Below are 20,782 nucleotides of genomic sequence, written 5' to 3' on the forward strand. Positions count from 1 at the left end.
TTTTTACCGCCCTCCGAAGTGGTTTGTGACTCCTGATCCTGATATGCGAAGCGTGGCTGCTCCGGATCGGAACCATCACCACTACGTGGATCTCCTCCAGTGGTTTTTGGCTCGGGAGGACAACTACAAACTGCCGTCCAACTGGCTCCCGAACCTCAACTATATCCTGCGGGAGGACATTCTTGCTGTTGCCGGTCTCAGCAGGATTTTTGACAGGGGTAGGTGTCTTTCGGCTGGGACCGTGCTTTAGTAAGTTTGTCCTCCTCCTTTTTGTCTCGTTTTATTGACTTTGTTTTGTGCTTTGTTTCTGCAGAGTACGGCTTTAGCTCTGTTGATCCTGTGGTCTTGGGCATTTCTTTGGATCTGAAGACCATTCACGACTCGGCCCCTGATTACAAGTTCGGGAAGGAGAATCCTCGTAATCCTCGCTTGAAGGATTACGTGCTGTCTCCGTCGGGTGTCGCTCGGATATCTGAAGTTCGAGCTGATCCGTGGGATTCTGCCTCTTCTCCCGAAGCTGTTCCAGTGAAAGTCGTGCTCCCTGATTTGAGGACAACCTCGGATCCGGTGAGTGTTTCTATATCTCGAAGTATTTTGTTTGTCTTTCTTTCTGGTTGGCCGTCGGCTAACGTCTTGGTCCTGGACCATCTTTTTAGGGTCCTGGGACTGACGCTGTGCCGCGTGCCGTTCCTTCGGTTTCATCTCCGGCTCGGATAGATATCTCTTTATCTAGGAACCGGGTACTTCGCGATTTTTCTTTATTCCTTCCTTTGTCTTCTTTTACATTTATTGACCCTTGGTCTCCTCTGTTTAGGATCAGCGCAAAAGGAAGGGCAGCACTCTTTTGAGGCCTTCTGCGCATCCGAAGAAAGCGAAAGCTTCTCAGTCTTCGGAGAAGGTATTTGTTCTGACTTGGAGCTTTTTGTGGTCCGTTCTCTCTTTTTCTGAAACTGACCTTTGAGCGTTTGCCCTGTAGGAAGCGGTTTCGGAAGTCATGCCTCCTCCCAAAAATCTCCTTCACTTCATGCCCTTGCCAGGGCAGAAGTTGAAGAGTGTGGTGGTTGCGGAACCGCCGCCCGTGGACCAACCGTTGGCTGAGGAAGATACCATCCCCTCTCCGCTGAAGCCGTCTGCTGCTTTAGGGATCGAGATCCAGGATATAACCAAGGTGATGGAGGCAATTGAAGCCGACCTTGTTCCTGGCTCGGATGTCCCTATTGTGGCCGAGCAGAAGGAAGAATCTGCTGACGTTTCTCTCGAAAGGGAGAAAAGTCCAGATAAGGAGATGGTGGATCTCACCGAAGCTCACATAGAGGTTCCCGAAGCTGAGAAGGAGGTCCCTTCTGCTGAGGAGGAGCAACCCGAGCAGGGTCTGACGAGGAAGAGGCGCCACTCGACCTTGGGCTCTACTTCGACCTCGGCCCTGGATAGACTGATCCACGCTGACCCTTGCTCGGATGTTCCGCTGAAACGGATCCCCGAGGAGGTAAGGGAGGCGATGGCTCGCTATGCTAGAGCTCCGGTTTTGGGGGAGAACCCCATGGCTCACGTGGGATCTTTGGTGGGTCCCGAAGCTGCACGGGAGAATCTTCTTCGGGCCAACCCGCAGTGGAGGGTTCCTGGAGCTGAGGAGAGGAACCCAGCTATGATGGCCCAATATTATCTGAATGAGGTAAGTGTTGGAAATTTTGTTTTGAGTTCCGTTTTTGGTTTGTTGTTTTCTTCTTTCCTCATCTTTTCTCGTCTTTTCTTCTTTCCCAGGCTGTTTTCTTGTCCTCGTTCGCTTCCGAGTGTAGCTCGGTTGAGGAGAGGCAACTGAGGAGGTATCAGGAGGCTTATGCTCGTGATATCCCTGTCTTGGACCAGAAGGCTGGGCAGCTCATGGCCGAGATGGTGGACCTCAAGCAACTGTACCTTCGGTACAGTCGTGAGGCTAGGGAATCGGCTGAGCAGATCGGGGCCGAAGTTGGGAAGCTTACTTTCCGAGTCGAGGAGGATGCTGAAAAGATAGCTTCCTTCGACAAGGAGAGGAAAGAAATGGCCGCCAAGTTTGCGAGCGAACTTGAAGAAAAGGACAGTCTTCTCAAGGAGATGACTTCTAAATTTGAGGCGGCCATTAAGCAGAGCCAGGAAGCGGAGGCGAGGCTTCAGCAGTTTGTCAAACATCGGGAGATTGTTCAGAACCAAGCTGACAAGGTGCCCGTTCTCCAGCTGAAGATCCGAGAGAAGGATGCTGCCATTCGGAAATTGGAGCAAGAGAGAGTTGACCTCTACACTGCTGATCAGTGTAGGGAGCAATACTGGAATGGCATCCTGGGTGCTCGGCGGATGTTCGCGAAGCATATGCCTCATTTCCCTTGGAATGAGAAGGTTCCGCTCTGGATGAGGGCCCAGGATCACTTGGTGGAGTGCCAGGCCGATCGAGACGAAGCTGAAGCTGAACGCCAAGCTGCTCTTGCAGAGGCTCGGGCCCAGAAGGCGACTTCCGAAGGTGATACTACTGCTGGGGGTTCTTCGAAGGATGCTCCCCTGGGGGATGCTCCTGAGACTCCCAAGAGTTAGGGATTCGGGCAGTCGTCTTCTTCAGAGTCGGTCGGTTCCAGTTGAGGACTTCCGAACATGTGCTTGCCTTTCCCCCTTTTGCCTCGGCGCTGCGTTGTACTCATTTATTTTTGTTTTCTTTAGTACTTCGGTAGGCCGGTATTGTCTGTTGATGGCTGCCGATTTTAACTGTTTCATTTTGTTTTCAATTTTTGAGGCTTTCAATGTATTTGTACTCCCCCCAAATATTGAATAAAAAATGAATGTTTGTTACTTGGCTGCTTCTTTTTAACTTGTACTTTCGCAATTTTAGGTCTTTAAATCCGTAGATTTCTCGAGCTCCTCTTTCTGTAGACTTGCTAAAAACCTTTTGATCTTGCGAGCTCTTTAAATCCTTAGATCTGTTAAGAGACTTTTTAACTTTGCGAGTTCTTCAAATCCGTAGATCTGCTAAGAGACTCTTTGATTTTGTGAGTTCTTCAAATCCGTAGATCTGCTAAGAGACTCTTTAGTTTTGCGAGTTCTTCAAATCCGTAGATCTGCTAAGAGACTCTTTAGTTTTGCGAGTTCTTCAAATCCGTAGATCTGCTAAGAGACTCTTTAGTTTTGCGAGTTCTTCAAATCCGTAGATCTGCTAAGAGACTCTTTAGTTTCCAGACTCTTCAAATCCGTCGATCTGCTCAGAGGTTTGGATTGTTCTTCCGATCTCTTGTGGTTCGGAAACCTGGGCAAGAGATCGCTAGTCTGCCTCTTAGTTATGCCTTCGGCGATCCGTGGATCTGAGCCGGAGTTTTATAACTTGATTCGAGCGACTGTTTGTTGCGAACAAATTTTATTAGGGTACCGCGAATCCGAGGATTCTGGACGATTCCCTGAAGTGTATGATTTGGTCATTTCTTGCATTTTATCAAGGAATGGGCAAAGTCAATCCTGTTTTTAGTCTCGGATTGATCAGATCCGAGGCTGCATGTATATATAAAGGGACAATAAATATAGAGATAAGTTTAATGAAACTCATGGTGCCAATGGCTTTCCTCTTCTCATTAAACAACTTACTTGGTTTACAGACAGAGATCATACAAAATATTTCTTGAGAACATCGGTATTCCAATGGTTCTTCAAAATTGTTCCATCTAACTGTTTCAGCATAAACGTGCCTGGCCTTTTTTCGGAATGGATGATGTATGGTCCTTCCCAAGTGGCTGAGAGTTTGCCATGGATCCGTCCTTTCTGAACCGAGGCGGCGTTTCTGAGTACTAGATCACCGACTTTTAGGGGTCTGGCGTTGACTCTTCGGTTGTAATGCTTGTTGACCCTCTGCAAATAGGCTGCGTTGAGTGTCCTTGCATCGTTCCGAGCTTCGTCCAGTAGATCGAGAGCTTCGGACAGAAGTTGGTTGTTGCTTTCTCCTTGGAGCCCATCATACCTGTTGTATGCCTGGATCCTCAGGCTTTCTGTTCCGATCTCCACAGGGATTACAGCTTCGGATCCGTATACAAGGTGGAACGGTGTTTGCCCGGTAGCTTCTTTCTCAGTGGTCCGAAGGGACCATAGCGTTCCGGGTAGCTCTTCTAACCATTTGTTTTTGTCATCCTCGACTCTTTTCTTGAGTGCATTGAGGATGAGTTTGTTAGCAGCTTCGGCTTGCCCGTTGCTTTGTGGGTGACAGACTGCCGAGTACGCTAGGTGTATGCCGAACTGTTTGCACCACTTTTGCAACGGGGTGTTGTCGAACTGTTTCCCGTGGTCGAAGACCATCAGTCTTGGTATGCCGAACCTTGTGATGATGTTCTGCCATATGAACTTGCGGACCTGAGGTTCGGTGATGGAGGAGACAGCTTCGGCTTCGATCCATTTGCTAAAATAGTCGACTCCTACAATCAACCACTTCTTCTGGTTCGTCGCTGAGGGGAAGGGACCAATGATGTCTAACCCCCACTGTGCGAATGGTAAGGGATACAGTGTTGATTGTAGGGTTTGAGCTGGTTGATGGATGGCTGGTGCGAACTTTTGGCATTTCTCGCATTTCCTTGCCATCTGCTTTGCCTTGGAAACCATAGTGGGCCACCAGTACCCGGCCCGAAGGGCTTTATGTGCCAATGTCCTGCCTCCGATGTGGTTTCCGCATATCCCGAGGTGGATTTCCCTTAGGATGTAGTCAGCGTCTGTTGGACCCACACATTTTAGCAGCGGAGCAGAGAATGATTTCCTCATGAGCTCTCCTTCGGCGCTGATGATGAACCACTTGTTGAATCTTTTCAGTTTTCTTGCCTGCAGCTTATCCTCGGGAAGTTCTCCCCTTTCTTTGTATGCAACTACTGCGTCCATCCAGCTGGGTTCGGTACGTAAGCTGCATACTGTGGTGGGTGGCAAGTCAATGCTTCTCTCTTGGTGAACCTCCACGTGGATCGACCTGTTTAGGTCGATGAGTGTTGAGCTTGCGAGTTTTGACAGTGCGTCTGCTTGCGTGTTTTGTCCTCGGGGGATGAGAATGACTTCAAAGGATCTTAACTTTGACGTTAAGGATTTAATTTTTGCTAAGTAAGCTGTCATGCTGGGCCATTTGGCCTCATACTCCCCTCGGATCTGGTTGGCTACAAGCTGGGAATCAGTTTTGAGGCAAACATGCTCGGCCTCCAGGGATAAACAAAGCTCTATCCCTGCGATTGCGGCCTCATATTCGGCCTCGTTGTTAGTTGCTTTGAAGCCGAACTTCAATGCATACTCTATGCTTTTCCCCGTCGGGGGGATTAGTACAACTCCTGCTCCTGAGCCGTTTATTGTGGAAGATCCGTCAGTGAAGACCTCCCAAGTGCTTTTCGTATCATCCAGCATTTCCTGGTATGAGCACTCGGCCAAGAAGTCTGCCAATGCTTGTGCTTTGATTGCTGTCCTCGGCTGATATTTGATGCCGAACTCTGATAGTTCGAAGGCCCAGGCAGCCAATCTTCCTGACCTCTCTATTTTGTCGAGTACTTTTTCGAGCGGTTGGTCAGTTAGCACTGTGATCTGGTGGGAGTCGAAGTATGGCCTCAGTTTTCGTGCAGCTACCACTACTGCATATGCGACTTTCTCGATGAGTGGGTACCGGGTTTCGGCCCCAGTGAGTGTTCGGCTGGTGAAGTAGATTGGCTGTTGCTTCTTTTCTTCTTCCCGAAGAAGCACTGCGCTGACGGTTCCAGGGCTAACTGCGACATATAGGTACAGGGTTTCCCCCTCCTTTGGTCTGGCCAGTGTCGGCAGTTGAGCTAGGTGGGCTCTGAGTTGCTGAAAAGCTTCTTTTTGCTCCTGTTCCCATATCAGTTCGGGATCCACTTTCCTCGGAACCCCCTTTTTCTTGACTGGTTCTGCTTCTCCTCCGGGGAGGTTCTTTGGTTTTAGTGCTTTGAAGAAGGGGGCTCCCTTGTCCGAGGCTTTTGATATGAACCTTGTTAGTGCGGCTAACCTGCCGGTTAGCCTCTGCACATCTCTCTTGGTCTTCGGCTCGGGTAAATCCAATGCCGCTTGGACTTTGTCCGGGTTCGCATCAATTCCTCTTTCGCTCACCATGAATCCGAGGAATTTCCCTGACTTCACCCCGAAGACGCATTTTTTTGGGTTCAGCTTCATGCTGTATTTCCTCAGATTTCCGAAGGTCTCTGCCAAGTCTTTGACGTGGTCTTCCTCCTTGATGCTTTTTACGATGGAGTCATCCACATAGACCTCCACATTCCTCCCTTTCTGGTCGGCGAAGACGTGATCAACTAGCCTCTGGTAGGTGGCTCCGGCATTTTTCAAGCCGAAAGACATCATTTTGTAGTTGAACACTCCTGCGCTTGTGATGAACGCTGTCTTTGCTCTGTCATCGGGGTGCATGAATACTTGGTGGTAGCCTGAAAAGGCATCCATGAAGCTGAGCAGTGCATGGCCGCTGGTGGAGTCAACCAATTGATCTATCCTTGGCAGGGGATAGCAGTCTTTGGGGCAGGCTCGGTTCAGGTCTGTGAAATCCACGCACATTCGCCAGGAGCCGTTCGCTTTTTTGACCATCACCACGTTGGCTAGCCATTTCGGATACATGCATGGTTCAATGAATCCGGCCTCCTGCAACTTTTTCACCTCCTCGGCGATGGCTTTGTTTTTCTCCGAGGAGTAGTTCCTCTTTTTTTGCTTGACTGGCCGAGCTTCAGCGTTGACGTCCAGCTTGTGACAAATCAGCTTCGGATTTATCCCTGGCATATCTGCTGCTGACCATGCAAAGATGTCTTTATGATCCCTGAGTAATCGGATCAAATCGATTCGGAGCCCCGAGCTTAGGCCCTTGCCTATTCGGACGCTCCTGTCTGAATCCTCTTCGAGGAAGATATCCTCCATTTCTTGATCTGGTTCGGGAGATAGGGTTTCGGGGCGGGCATCAACTTCTGCGGGAGACAAGCTGCTCGTGCTTGCTCTTCTCCTTTTGCCTCGCTTTCCTCTCCCGTAGCTCCCTTTTCTTCTTCGGGGCCGTCCCCTAGTTTGGGCTTTCGGACAGCAGTGTGGCAGGTTCTTCTCGCCACTTCTTGATCACCTCTGATTCGTTCGGCGAATCCTGCATCCGAGACGTATATCATCAGCTGGTGGTATGTGGAGGGGACTGCTTGCATCTTGTGAATCATGGTTCTCCCCATGATTACGTTGTATACGGAGTCGCAGTCCATCACCAAAAATTCGTCCCGAAGGGTTTTTGCTGCCTGGCCTTCACCCACTGTGACTGGTAGGGTGATCTTTCCTCGAGGGATAGCTGCGGATCCGTTGAATCCGATCAGAGGATAACTGACTTTCGTCAGTGCTTCCTCTGGCTCTTCGAGGATCAGCTGCTCGAAGCAGTTTCTGAAGATGATATTGACGGCACTTCCTCCGTCGACTAACACTCGATGTACGTTGTGGTTATTGAGGTCCATGGAAATGACCAGAGGATCGTCATGTTTGTACTGGACTCCGAAGCAATCATCAGCAGTGAAGGTCATGTTCGGGGGGTGTGGCTGGTTGTCTCCCACCGCGCTGAAGTTGACCCGATGGGAGAGGGCTCTTAGGTGTTTTTTGCTGGCCTGGCCAGACTTCTGTCCCCCGAACACCACTAGGATGTCATTCTTCTTGTGCCCTGTTGCTTCGTAGACCCTTTTCTGGGGTTGCTCGTGTTGTTTGCCGCTTGCGGCCTTTTCTTTTTCCTCCCTTCGGTCTAACAAGTACTGTTTCAGGTAGCCTCGGCGAACGAGGTCCTCAATGTTGTCTTTCAGCGAGTTGCATTTTTCGGTGTGGTGACCGAAGTCATCATGAAACTCGCACCATTTGTTCTTGTTTCTCCGAGCTGGGTTGGACTTGAGCTTCCCAGGTAGTTTCCACTTTTCGTCATTTCTGTTGAGGCTAAATATCTCTTTTCGGGGCAGAGCTAGTGGAGTGTAGTTGGTGTACTTGGGTTGAAGTTCACCCCTTCTCCCGTCTTTCTTCGGGCCCATCTCTCTAGCTCCTACTTTCTCTTTCCCCTTCCTTGAGCTGCCCTCGGGCTTGCTCTGTGTATTCTTTGTGTCTCTCGGATCCGACGATCCTTTCAATCTTGCAGCGGCCTTGTTGAACTCTTCGGTTCTGATGAACGCATCAACCATTTGGAGCACGTCAGCTATTCTGGAGGGGTTCTTCATTGAGAGTTCGTCACGGAACTTCCCCTCCTGGAGCGCGTGCTTCAAGGCGAAGATGGCCACGTCTGGCTGCAAGTTTGGTATGTTTGTTGATTCCTTCATGAATCTGGCCATGAATTCTCTCAGACTTTCGTCTCTTTCTTGTTGGATTGAGGTCAGTTCTGCTGTGGTTCGCTCGGGGCGATTGTTGCTCACGAACTGTGTGCAGAATCTCTTTTTCAGCTTTTTCCAGCTCTTGATCGATCCCTTCGACAGCGATCTAAACCACTCTCCCGCCACTCCGGTTAGCGTGGTTGGGAAATATTTACACCAGCATGCTTCGGAGTAGGGACTCAAGAACATTTGCTGCTCGTAGGAGATGACATGATCCCTCGGATCTGTGATTCCGCTGTAGGTCAGGTGCGCTGGCAGTCTTACCTTCGGTATTTCTTCCATGATCAGTTCGTCCGAGAAAGGGGATGACGTGGGAGTCATGATTCTTTTCCCGAGTCTAGCCCTGATGCCTTCGTTTGCCGAGGTTCTGTGATTAGAACGTTCGGGCGTACGATGGGGGCTAGGGGTTCGATCATGCCTCCTGTCTCTTCTTCTCTCTCGGCTACTGACCTCGGGTCGTTCGCTAGATCTGCTTGGCTCGCCCACCCCGAGTCTCGTATGGATCGAGGGTCTTAACCTTGAGTGGACCGAGGGCCTCAACCTGCTGAGCACCGAGCTTCGGACCCGAGTGTTACGAGTAGTCGATTCGCTTTGGAGAGCTGTTGGAGTAGGCGATGGTCTCGCAAACCAATCTGGTTGCTGTTGTGCCCTTTTTTGGGTGTCCCACGTGCTTTCCATCCACCTCGACGTCAAGTGTGTACCTGTCAAGGGAAGGAGTTCTCGTTCGGGTCTGGACACTTCCGCACTGGGTGGCTCGTTCAGCCTTCGCCTGGTCCTCCTCTCTTCTCTGCGGTCATTTGCCAGTCCTTGCTGCTTCTCATTGAAGAGGAAGTTTTGCATGATGGTCATGGCCGCAGTGAGCTCTTCCCTAGTTGGAATTGGAGGTCCTGCATTTGTGGCGGTCGTAGCTCTGCTTGGCTGTGACCTCGCCATCGATTGAGGGTGCTCCTCTTGGTCAGATTCTGAATCTGACCGCACCATCATATCGTCGTCATTGTTGTTAACAACATCATTCACCATTTTCGCGGAAAGAGGTGATTGATGTCTTTCAAAGGCTTTGAAGTGTTCTTCCCCACAGACGGCGCCAAATTGTTCCGGTGTTGTAAAGATGGAAACAATGGGCTTCGAATGAAGGCCCTTTTGTATGTGTTGAAGATCTTGCTTGTTTGAATGAGTAGAGTCCGAATTCACCTGCACAAGAGCAAAGTCACTAGCCTCGGGGGTGTTTCCGAGGAAAGCCCCTCCGATGCCTAAGTAAGAACGATGCTCGGATTCTAGAGAGAAGTTCTCTAGAAGAGTAGTCTTAAGGCGGTAAATTCGACGTACCTTGAGGTGTGAGCCTTGGCGGCCTATTTATAGTGTTTGCATAATAAATGCCCATAGGTCATTTATTGCTATTGGGCCTTGGGCCTTAATGGATGGCTGAATAGCCATTGGTAGGTTTGATGCTGTTGTTTAGAGCCATTGGGCTTTGGACTTAGTGGCCCAATTGAGAGTCAATTGGGAGCCCAAACAGAAAGTTTTTATTTTTATAAGGCAAATTTGTTAAAAAGGACCTTTTATAATCCAAATTTTGCGAGAAAGGACCTTATATAATTTTTTTTGTGAAATCACACCTTAATGTAAATTTTTTTGCGAGAAAGGACCTTATATAATTTTTTTTTGGTGAAATCACACCTTAATGTACTTTTTTTTTGCGAAAGACAACCAAAAGTAAATTTTCGGCATTGACTGAGCTTTTCCGGCCATTGACTTGCACGTGAGAAGCACGTGTGGCTTTATTTTGCTAATTACACCCAATTTTCCTCCAAAATTCTAAGATTTAAAACCTAAAGTTGAAAAAAAAGTCGAAATAAAATCAAGTTTGAAAATTCAAGATTCGGGAAAATCAATGTCTTTAGCCAACGTAAGCCACGCGTGCTGCTCACGTGCAAGTCAATGGCCGGAAAAGCTCAGTCAATGCCGGAAAATTTCCTTAGGTCCTTTCTCGCAAAAAAAATTACTTTAAGGTGTGTTTTCACAAAAAAAATTATATAAGGTCCTTTCTCGCAAAATTTGTGTTATAAAAGGTCCTTTTTGGCAAATTTGCCTTTTTATAATTTTGATTTTTTTTGTTTAATTAAATTATAGACCAATGCTGAAACCAATTGTTGCAATGTTCAAGGCTTTATTGTGAATTATGGGTTACGAATTAAAAAAGTTAATTTTAGGCATGGAATTGTTATTTAACAGTTGAATGATTATGCTTATCCTTCGCTATTGCGGTGAAAATTAATATAAGAAGCATCTGCAACATTAAATCGTTGACCATTATGCTTTGGTTTGAAGTATGACATAGCCTTTTACTTCTCTGGAGCTCTGTTATCTTAAGCTTTGATTTCCCTGTATGCAATAAATGGATTTTTTCTGTCTATATGCTTTAAGTTAGTGTGTTTGGTACCGTTTGGTTGTATTACCTAATAAACTTGTCACAATAAATATCTAAACTCTTTATGTGTTAATGCCTTAACACTCCTTTATTGATTTGATATATGCAGGGTTTTAAGCAATTGTGGAATGGGGATGACATTTTGTCATTGCTTGATCCAGCGATTTTAGCATTAGACTTCCAAGCAGAGATATTAAGGTGCATACAAGTAGGATTGTTGTCTGTACAAGAATTTTCTGAAGATACACCAAGCATTACCACGGTTGTATGCATGATATAGAGTGAAGTTATATTCCTCATCCAACACTAGGGGTGTAAATGAGCCGAGCCGGTCAATAAACTACTCGGGCTCGGGCTCGTTTAAAGCTCGTTCATGTTCGTTCATTTATTAAACGAGCCGAGCTTGAACAACTTTTGAAGCTCGCTTAATAAACGAGCTTGAACATGAACATAGGTATGCTCGTTCATTTAAGTTCATGAACAACCCGTTCATTTATGTTCATTAACAACTCGTTCATTTATGTTCGTGAACAAGTTCGTCTAGTTATGTTATGTATCATATTTTACCATATATACGTTTTTCAAATATAAATAAAAATCATGTTTTTGACTTTTGAAATCTATAATAGAGTAAACATATTTTGAAATAAAATTTTAATTGCTAAATTAGTGCTCTTTGACTCTTTTTAAATTATTAGTTTGTTTATCAAATAAAGTAATGTACTTTAATCTTTATTATTAGATATGATTATAATTTGTTAGATTTTCAAGTGGTTATACTCTAAAGCTCGTTTAAGAATGCTCGTTCATGAAAAACTCTCGTTTATAAACTCGGCTCGATTAATAATGAGCTGTTCACGAACAGTTCGCGAACACAAAATCTTTTAAACGAAACGAGCTTGAACAGATTTTTGAGCTCGGTTAAAAGCTCGGGCTCGGGCTCGGGCTCGAGCTCGCATAAGTTAAATGAACATGAACATGAACAGGGTAAAGCTCGGCTCGGCTCGGCTCGGCTCGGCTCGTTTACACCCCTATCCAACACAACTTGGGTTTACACAACGGAGAGTTGCTTCTTGGAATGGAACGCAACAAAGTGGTCGTGATTGTTCTTCTGTTAATGGTGTTTCAATTAGTTCTTTAGGTGGTCGATGACAGCAGTTTTGAGCAAGAGTTGCATCCTGTTTGTATATATTCTGATCGCATTTTCTGAATGTGATCAACTATAAGATTAACAAATTGAAAAACTTATGGGTTTTGAATTGAAAAAAATTGATTGACTAAGTCACATAATGACATGAATCATAAGCCTAATTATTTTCCATTTGTAATATTTTGCGGCCTATGATTTGGGAGTAGAGGGTTTCAAGTTGATGTTCTCTATAAAGATAAATGGGCTTTGAATTTGTTGATGTCCTCATCTTAGCGTAAAGAGATGTTCTCTATAAAGATAAAAAGGTGTTGAGTTTGTCTCTTACGATCCTGTTAAAGGAGAGTGAAAGTTTGGCGTACATCATTTTTAGTCAGAGTAAAAATTAGGACTATTTTCTTAGTTTCAGAATTTAAAGTACTACCTTAACCGGTTGTTTATAGGTTAATGACAAGTATGATATGTTGTTTTTTTGAAGGTCTTCAAAGTTCTTTGCCTGCCTTCCTTCCTTCACTTTAATTATTGATGTGAAAATTATTAGATACACCCGGGTACACCGTGTACAGAGTACTAGCTCTTTCCAAATTACTTTGAACTACGAGTACTATGAGTTTGTCTCTCTTACAGTACTCTGTTGTCTGATCTCTAACATGAACTGCAAAGTATTTGAGTTTGATTTTGCAAAAGCTATGCACATAGACTTTCTTTTAGCTTTGAACATGTGTAGCACTCCAGTCTCCTTTTTTGTACAATTCCTCTCATTATGTGTTTCGGGTCTTCTTGTAGGATGTTAATTAGGTTGTTAGCAATTATTAATATAGCACGTAGTAATTTATATTCATTATACAAGAGGAAGAACAAGAGAATGATTACAAATCAATGCCCTTCACTCAGCGTGTAAGTCTTAACTCATAGTATGTCACTAAGTTGTACGGGGTACTAGGTCTTTTCCAAACTACTTTAAACTTGCCTACATCATGTACTATAAGGTAGAGTTCACTTCGTCTATTAACACATACATTGATGCCCCTCCCTTCTACATAAACAAAATTCATCGTGTTCTACTGTTCTTCTACTGGACTCCTAGTTAAACAAAAGAGAGAATATCGGCAGGCAGCTTCTGGGAACACGAAATCCACTCAAGTCCCTTGCTCCTCCGGGTTGAGTAATGTGGAGGAGCAAGGGACTTTAATAGCATAGCAGTTACCTATGATTCTACTAAACAATGTGCTAACAGTAAAGCTATAGAATTATGATATTTTTATAGGAAATTTATATTGAGAAGCAAAAGCCAGATTCCAAGTTACATCGGGACGAAAGCAAATCGTTTCCTTTATTGGATGATCACCCTAGTTCCATCAATAATTCAAGGGATAATCAATGAGGACCATCATCTTTACCCCAACAAAGCCTGATGGTTCGGTCCGCTTGTACACCATTGTTCTTCTTCATTCATCATTATCATTACCCCATTGCCTCAAAGAGGCTCCCGCAAGATGCGGGGTAAGAGGATTTTTCTTCTATGATTAAAAATAAAAAAAAAATAAAAAAAACCTTTGCATTCTAATGTGTGAATTCTACAATATCTAGCAAGATTTATATTCTTAAAGTTTTGTTTGGAAACTTAATACTGTCACCTGCTTGTTGTATGTACCGGAAACTTTGACCACAACAGCAAAATAAGGCAAAATCGTCAAAAATTGGTATGACAGCAGTACTCTTCAACACACTCCAGAGAAAAAGGAAATCCCCAGGAATGACCTACATAATTAGATACTATCTCCGTACTTTTCTCGGCTTTAATCTTTTGTAAGCCATGTACGTCACAGCAGCTGACAGTGAATACCTGCATGAAACATGAATATCACTGTTAGAAAATAGACTATGAAGATACTACTGCAGAACATAATTCTGTTTTGTGACAATACAAGAGTAATGCAAGCAGCACCTTGGCTCACCATAACCTTTATTTGGTATTGTCTAACATAATTCAATGACATTCAACCAATTAGCAACAGGTATGATAATTTCTCTTTGTCAATCTACATCTCACTGCAACATTTTTTATGTATACACAGTTTCCTACTCATCAACACAAAGCTAGACAACATACTGCATTAATGTTAACCCAAGCAGCATGACATCCAGAGCCAGAGTAGCAAATTAACAGCTTCGGCAGCAATTACACACAAAGTCAGACTGGAAAAACACATACCATGTGAATGTGTAATTTAGATGGTCTTGCGGCATGACTGAGCTACGAATCAAGGTACTTGCATCTTTTGGAACCGGATATGGATTGATTGGGCTAACATTTTCATTAATGTCCTCAATGTAGACTGCATTCTGTTGAAGGCCTGATGCATTGGCAATAGCAGGAACGTCAACAAAAAACCACTGACCAGACGTAGGATCATTTCCTGGAACAAAAATGCTTGGATTCTCACTCCCACGAATCACACCAACTACTTCCACAGGAGTATCAGACGGAGCTGGATCCTGTACTTGAAGAACAGGCAAAATGTGATTAATCTTCAATACATTTACCAAGTGTAACATAAAGAGAAACAGTGCAAAGTAAACCTCAGCTGTTTGAGGCTTTTTAGACCAAAATCTCCAGAAAGAACGATTTTCATCAGACAATGAAGCAGAGTTGGGTATATTTTTATCTTCCCCAAGATCTTGAGAAGATTCCAGTGCTTTGTCCCTCCAAGAACGTGGGACCCATCCTCTATTCACTAAAACTGGGGACTGAATGCTGAAATTTGTATCATCAGCCAGAAGAAAACATAGCACAAGCAAAACATGTCGCTTATAAAGAATAAATGCATAACTAAAGCAGAGAAATATTAGCAAAAGAGATTAGTATTCAAAGATTTTACTACAACAGTCATTTTGGCTAAAAGTAGTCAATAAATGACTAAGATGTGATTTTACCCAAACTGACCAAATTTTATCTATCAAGCTTCTCTTTCCACTGATCCCTCTCAGACAACTATTAACGAATCGTGAGCCATCTACGGCAGACAATGATTCAAACAATACATGCAGAAGAAAGACTACTTAAGAGGGAATAAGGCGAGTGTGTGAGACGAAGAAATAACCCTGAGAGAGCGAAAAAAATATGACACATTGTATCTTTATGCAACATATAATATGGAACAAGCACACATTCACAAGCATGTCTATCAATCATCAGCTCACCTATTAAGACTGCCAGAAATAGGCACAAGAGGTGTTATAAGGTAGTATCCATTTTCTGTAATGCCTGATATACTTCTGGATCGTGGACCCACAAATATTGACTTCTTTTCATCAAAAGCTCCTCTACAGACCACCCTCCGAAACTCCAAAGTAGTTGAATTTTCACCAGAAGCTATGACATTAAACTCAACTGGCTCCATTGTCAACCTCTCTCTTCTGTAGTCCAATGTTTTGATCTACATCAGTATACATCTATAGTCAAACAAAGTAGTTTAAGAAAATAAATACAGATGGTAGTAATTACTACTTATATTCAATATTCAAGTAACTTAAAAAGTTAACACACATGTAAAGCATCCACCATAGAAAAAAATCATTTAGTAAGAGTTTCACAAAATCCGGAGTATTAAATCAAAACCCCCAACAACACTAGCAATTAGATGACACTGATATGATCATGAGTATGTACAATTGTACTTGGCTCCTACACACAACAAACATATGACATCAGACCTACAGTTTCTCCAATATCTGTTTCAGAAAAATAGTAGGTAACAAGTAAGCAAAACATAACCAGGGAATTGTTCAATGTCTTCAAACATCAAAACAATAGAGAAGAATGAGAAGATCAATATTGCCAACCAACAGCATTCATGTCAGAGCAAGGCAGTAGACAAAGAAACACATTCCTCAAAATATTTTTCACTCATCATAAGACAAGCAAAGCAATGAAAGCTATGAAATTGGTGGTACCCGTGAGACCTTACGTTCAAAGGGACTACTATTCCATTGGATTCCACCCTTATAGAATCACCCCAGGAGATTCAGAGACCTGAGAGTAGGAGCAACCATATCCATCAACATTCGTACTGGGATCTCCTGCCTAGCACTCTAGCAGTAATATTACATTTCTACAATTTGAGAAGAAGACCTAAATACCATCCCATGAGTTCCAAATTTTATTTTGATAAGAATATCCATAGCTCATATACCTATCTAATTCTTGTTAAAAAGAATAATTCACTTTGTTGCTGCAGTAGAGCAACCACTCAGCTCAGTTTTCTTTAAGAGCTTCAGTTGAAGAACTTCAATCAGTTTATAGCATAAATGAGCCAAGTTTAGATATGGATCAATATGAAGGATGAAAATGCTCATATTTTGGTCTAAGCAATTCTATTGATTGACAATAACCCACAATGAAGCTCAAAGATCAAAATTAACCTTAATTTGATGTCAATTACAGTCAGATCAATCCCCAAACACTCAGACGAGCCTTCCTCTTTTTCCTGAATCTAAAATATAACCCAATTGAGTCAGCTAGCACAATTAACCGTGAATTTCACTCTAAATGCCAACGTCACCTTAAATAAAAGCAAAAAGCCATGAAAAAGGCTGATTCAACTTCAAACGACACCCAAGATAAAAAGGCTTCATTCTCTCATATCAGCTTAACTAATCGCAATTGGACTCAGATATTTCAGATACCCCTAATTGGTTAACTATGTACTATGTTAGTATCCTTATTTTTCATATTATTATGTTTATTTAATTAATACTTCTAAGGTAAATTAATTTTTGGTAAAAATGTTATTGTGTCATGCAAGTAGAAGATAATAAAATCCCTTTCAATTACTTGACAGGAATTAATTTAAAATTATAAATAAAGTATTACAAATTATATACTTACAATTAAATTATCAATAAACTTCACTTAAGCCCTTACACGAAGTATCAGCTATCAGCTATCAATTAGTCTTACCAAAGACTTTTTTTTTTTTTTGTTTCCTCATATTTTCCCCTTTTCCCAAATGATTTTTTGTAAAATATAAATCCATGCAAAAACTATTTTGTCATTTTTCAGTTATCATTTTTACTTGATTTCAGCGGAGATTCAAATTCAATTACCAATTCAAGCAAATTATCAGTTTCAACAAACCCTTCAAAAAGAATTTTCCATTGACCTTGAAACATAAAAGAGTTACATTAAGAGTCTTTGATACCCTATATGGGTTATGAACCCCTATAACCACTTAAGCACAATAACAAAAACATATACTTGTACAAAGTACTTACAATTTTCCACTACTCGTCCCACTCCCACATCTTGACGAAACAACCAACATTCTAACACAATGAACAGTCTCGTAAAGCCCCAGACCACATATTTATCAATTTCCCTAAAAACCTGCGGGAAGTATGGTGAATTGCCCATTTCACAACTAAGTCATTAACATTTTTTGAGTTCCTACCTGTATACCACCTATGACCCCTCCGGAGTCAGTAAAGCGGAAATCGGCCTCTTGCCACGACTACGGCTCCGTGCTATTTGACTTATTTTGTCTGATCTTAATTGAATTTATCTGATCTTAATTGAACTTATCTTTTTTGAAGGAATCTTAATTTAACTTATCTTTTTTGAAGGAATCTTAATTGAACTTATGTGAACTTATTTTTCTTATTTTGTCAGAAATAAACTTTTTTGTGTGCGAAAATATCTAGATAAAACTTATTTTTTCTGAACTTAATTGAACTTATATGAACTTATCTTTTGTGTTACTTCGACTCTCCTATTGTGGGCTCATACCCGTGTCGACCCGACACGACATTGAACCGGGTATGGAATCCGTACCGGATCCTTGGCCGGACAGTCAGACATGGCTGGTCATCCCCCGCTTTAAGAAAATTTCCAATCTAGTTTTAATAAAACCTAGATCTGTTAATTAGGAATACAATTCACTTTTTTTTTCTAAAGCATGGGCTGCTTTAAGAAAACTTTTTCCATTCTTTTTTTCAAAAGAAATTTAATTCTTTTTTTTCTTTTTCTTTCATTTATTTACTTTTCTGTAACTTTTTTCCATGTCCCCATACCCGAGTCTAAAAATAGGACAGGGTCCCCGTATCTTGAAATTTTAACTTTAGCGGGTCTGACACTCGGATCCATACCGTGTCCGACACCTGTACGGTTGTACCCGAGTCCGAGTAACATAGCTTATCTTGTCTGAAATAAGTCAAAATAAGTCGAACAGAACAGAGCCTACAACAAAAGTCACCCACCAAGATATCTAATTTATTTCCCACCCCTTCTTTAACTTTAAATGGCGAGACAATGTGTTGAGGGAACTCAGGGTCTCAGGGAAGTCAACATCTAGCACACTCTTCATCTAGCACACTCTTCAAAGAGAGCAACTACGTTTCAAGTCATCAGAAGCCCCAAAAAGAATCCAAAACTGGATGTCACGAGCTGTCATCTCCTAGGGTGCTCAACAAGCTCTTTATCTCATAAGTTTGATCCACTCAAATCAAAAGAGCTAGCAGAGACATGACTGACCCACAACTCCACAAGTAGTCTTCCCATAGAGCTTTCAGAATCTGATTCGAGAATTTAATCATCAGCAGAAAACTGAAGGCATATCTGCTGGCAACACATAAATCCCAGCCCGTGAGTAGGAGCAAAGACCTAAGAGTAGGAGCAATCAGATACATCATATATTCATGTTGGGCTCTCCAGCCTAGGACTCTTGCAGTTACTACAATTCTACAATGTGAAGAAGAAAACCTGAATACCACCCCGTGAGTTTTTTGAAAAAATCGACAAAGTTATCCATTGAAGTTATTTACCTACCTAATTCTTGTTAAAATAGTAATTCACTTTGTTGCTGCTAGAGAACTACCACTCAGCTCAGTTAGCTTCAAGAGGTTCAATTAAAGAACTTCACTCAGTTAATAGCATTGATGACCTAAGTTTAGATACGGATCAATATGAAGTTTGAAAATCCTCACATTTTGGTCGTTCTCACCAATTCTATTGATTGACATTAACAGAGAATGAAGCCCGAAGACCAAAATAAACCTTGATTTAATATCAATTACAGTGAGATCAATCCCATATACTCAAATGAGCCTTCCTCTTTTGATGAACCTTAAATAAAAGCCCACAATTGAGTCAGATAGCTCAATTGACCGCGAATTTCGCTCAAAATACAATATCACCTTAAATAAAAGAAACAAGCCTTGAAAAAAAGGCTGATTCAACTTCAAAAGACACCCAAGAAAAATAGTCTTCATACACTCAGATCAGCTTAACTAATCACAATTTGACTCAGATATGTCATATGCCCCTAATTGCTTAACTCAAGCTTCCATTTCTATGCATTGGACTTAAGCCGAGTACCGGCTACATCCAGCTCCAGTACCATAATTCTTCCCACAACCGGCATGCCATTAATCAGCCCCAACAAGAACCCTAAAGCTCATTTCTTGCATTCCATAAATATCCCATACCATATCATATGATTCATATGAGTCTATACCCGTGGTGACAGAACACGAGTAAGCGAGCCAGTCTAAGTAACATATCGGTAGCTAATACCGGCATCAAAATCAAGCATATATAAAAAAATAAAAGGGTGGGAGTGGCACGGGAACCTTGTCTTGTCGTCGGACAATCTGCCAGGTGCCGAGACCAAAAGTAATTGCCCCAGGAAGAAAGAGAAACATCTTCGACCATATTCCTCTCCCTTGCTTTCCTGCTCAATCATAATCATAATCATAATCATAATCATAATCATAATCATAATCATCATCATCATCATCATCATCATCATCATCACAATCCGGAATTTAATGGGTCATACTTCAAAATAAAAAGCATGAATTCAAAAATATTGTGAAACAAATGCGAAAGAAGGAGAGAGAAAAAAAAAGACCTTGTTGTTGAGGTTGAGGAAGAGTGGGATCATCAATGGCGGAAAGAGCAGATGCAGATGCAGTAGAAGTGGTGAAAAAACGATGTATTGAAGGGGTTGACGTAGTGGTGGGGCTGAGGCGAATGTTTCTGGTCAAGGTTTTGGAAATGGAGGCAGCCATCTCATGTTCAATTGTTCGCTTCAACAATTTCACTGCTACACTTGATGACTTGAATAGAGAGGGGTTTTGGCTTTTAGATTCTCGTTTTAACAGGGTTTTTTCGTTTGATTGCGATTGCAACCACGAAGTATTTTCGGATATATGATATTTGCTTGCAAATGTAGTATATCATAGCAAAAGATATAATACAAAAAAAAACGTAAAAGAAATGGAATGGTACTTTTTCAAACAAAAATGGTACTTCTTTCTTTTTTTTTTTTTCTTTTTTTTTTTTTTTACAGAACGGTACTTTTTTTAACATGAATGGTACTTCCTTTTTGGTCTTTTAGCTATATGTCTTTTAGCTCCACACATATCTGATTTACGAAAAAACGACCCGGATTGCGATTGTTGTTGCGATTTCAACTTCCAGCGAAAGTCCGCGGAAGTTTATACGCTTTGGTCGCAGCATCCCGTATTCGTCTATTAAGGAGAATTCCCCGAATACCTGAAATAAAGGGGATCTTTTTTTAATTAATTCTTTGGGATATTTGACACCCTGGACCGCGGGCTATTGCAAACGGATGTCCGTCAAAAAATGATGAATTTATTACCATGAATAAACAAGCTACGCGCGACGGTATTCAAAAGTAGAAAATTGAGGTTTTATTTTACGGATTTTTCATGAGATACCCCCGAAATTTAAGTTTATTCACCAAATACCCTCGTTGTTTCAATAATTCACCAAATGTCCCTGAGGTTTCATTTTCTCGCATCACTTACCCCTGCCGTTAAGTGGCTGTTAGAAAC

At 42.5% G+C, this 20,782-nt stretch overlaps 2 protein-coding genes across 3 annotated transcripts; one reads left to right on the forward strand and one right to left on the reverse strand.

Annotated features, from left to right (window-relative positions):
* Nucleotides 1–350: 350 nt before the first annotated feature.
* Nucleotides 351–2,795, forward strand: LOC130459271 (uncharacterized). Its single transcript, XM_056826536.1, has 3 exons — nt 351–567; nt 815–898; nt 977–2,795. Exon 3 carries the CDS (start codon nt 995–997, stop codon nt 1,817–1,819), a length of 825 nt encoding a protein of 274 aa, XP_056682514.1. The 5' UTR covers nt 351–567; nt 815–898; nt 977–994; the 3' UTR covers nt 1,820–2,795.
* Nucleotides 2,796–13,173: 10,378 nt separating this feature from the next.
* LOC110785079 (surfeit locus protein 1) lies at nt 13,174–20,069 on the reverse strand. 2 transcript variants are annotated; one of them, XM_021989528.2, is made up of 6 exons: nt 19,834–20,069; nt 19,553–19,653; nt 15,128–15,363; nt 14,507–14,681; nt 14,139–14,422; nt 13,174–13,769 (listed from the first exon to the last, which is right to left on the reverse strand). In XM_021989528.2, exons 1-6 carry the CDS (start codon nt 19,991–19,993, stop codon nt 13,700–13,702), a joined length of 1,026 nt encoding a protein of 341 aa, XP_021845220.2. In that variant the 5' UTR covers nt 19,994–20,069; the 3' UTR covers nt 13,174–13,699. The 2 variants fall into 2 exon arrangements, with proteins under 2 accessions (XP_021845220.2, XP_056699833.1); XM_056843855.1 differs by having other exon boundaries at nt 15,128–15,343; nt 19,834–20,010.
* Between the last annotated feature and the right edge of the window lie 713 nt (nt 20,070–20,782).

The sequence above is a fragment of the Spinacia oleracea genome, chromosome 4 (genome assembly GCF_020520425.1).
Source record: "Spinacia oleracea cultivar Varoflay chromosome 4, BTI_SOV_V1, whole genome shotgun sequence".
Classification (NCBI taxonomy): domain Eukaryota; kingdom Viridiplantae; phylum Streptophyta; class Magnoliopsida; order Caryophyllales; family Amaranthaceae; genus Spinacia; species Spinacia oleracea.

What these genes read in the sequence shown, in the direction of transcription:
- LOC110785079 (XM_021989528.2), bottom strand. Translation starts at nt 19,993, where the DNA reads ATGGCTGCCTCCATTTCCAAAACCTTGACCAGAAACATTCGCCTCAGC. An exon ending in AAAAGCCTCAAACAGCTGAG is followed by an intron (nt 14,423 to 14,506) that starts GTTTACTTTGCA and finishes CTTCAAGTACAG; the next exon opens with GATCCAGCTCCGTCTGATAC. An exon ending in CTAAATTACACATTCACATG is followed by an intron (nt 13,770 to 14,138) that starts GTATGTGTTTTT and finishes TGTTTCATGCAG; the next exon opens with GTATTCACTGTCAGCTGCTG.
- LOC130459271 (XM_056826536.1), top strand. Translation starts at nt 995, where the DNA reads ATGCCTCCTCCCAAAAATCTCCTTCACTTCATGCCCTTGCCAGGGCAG.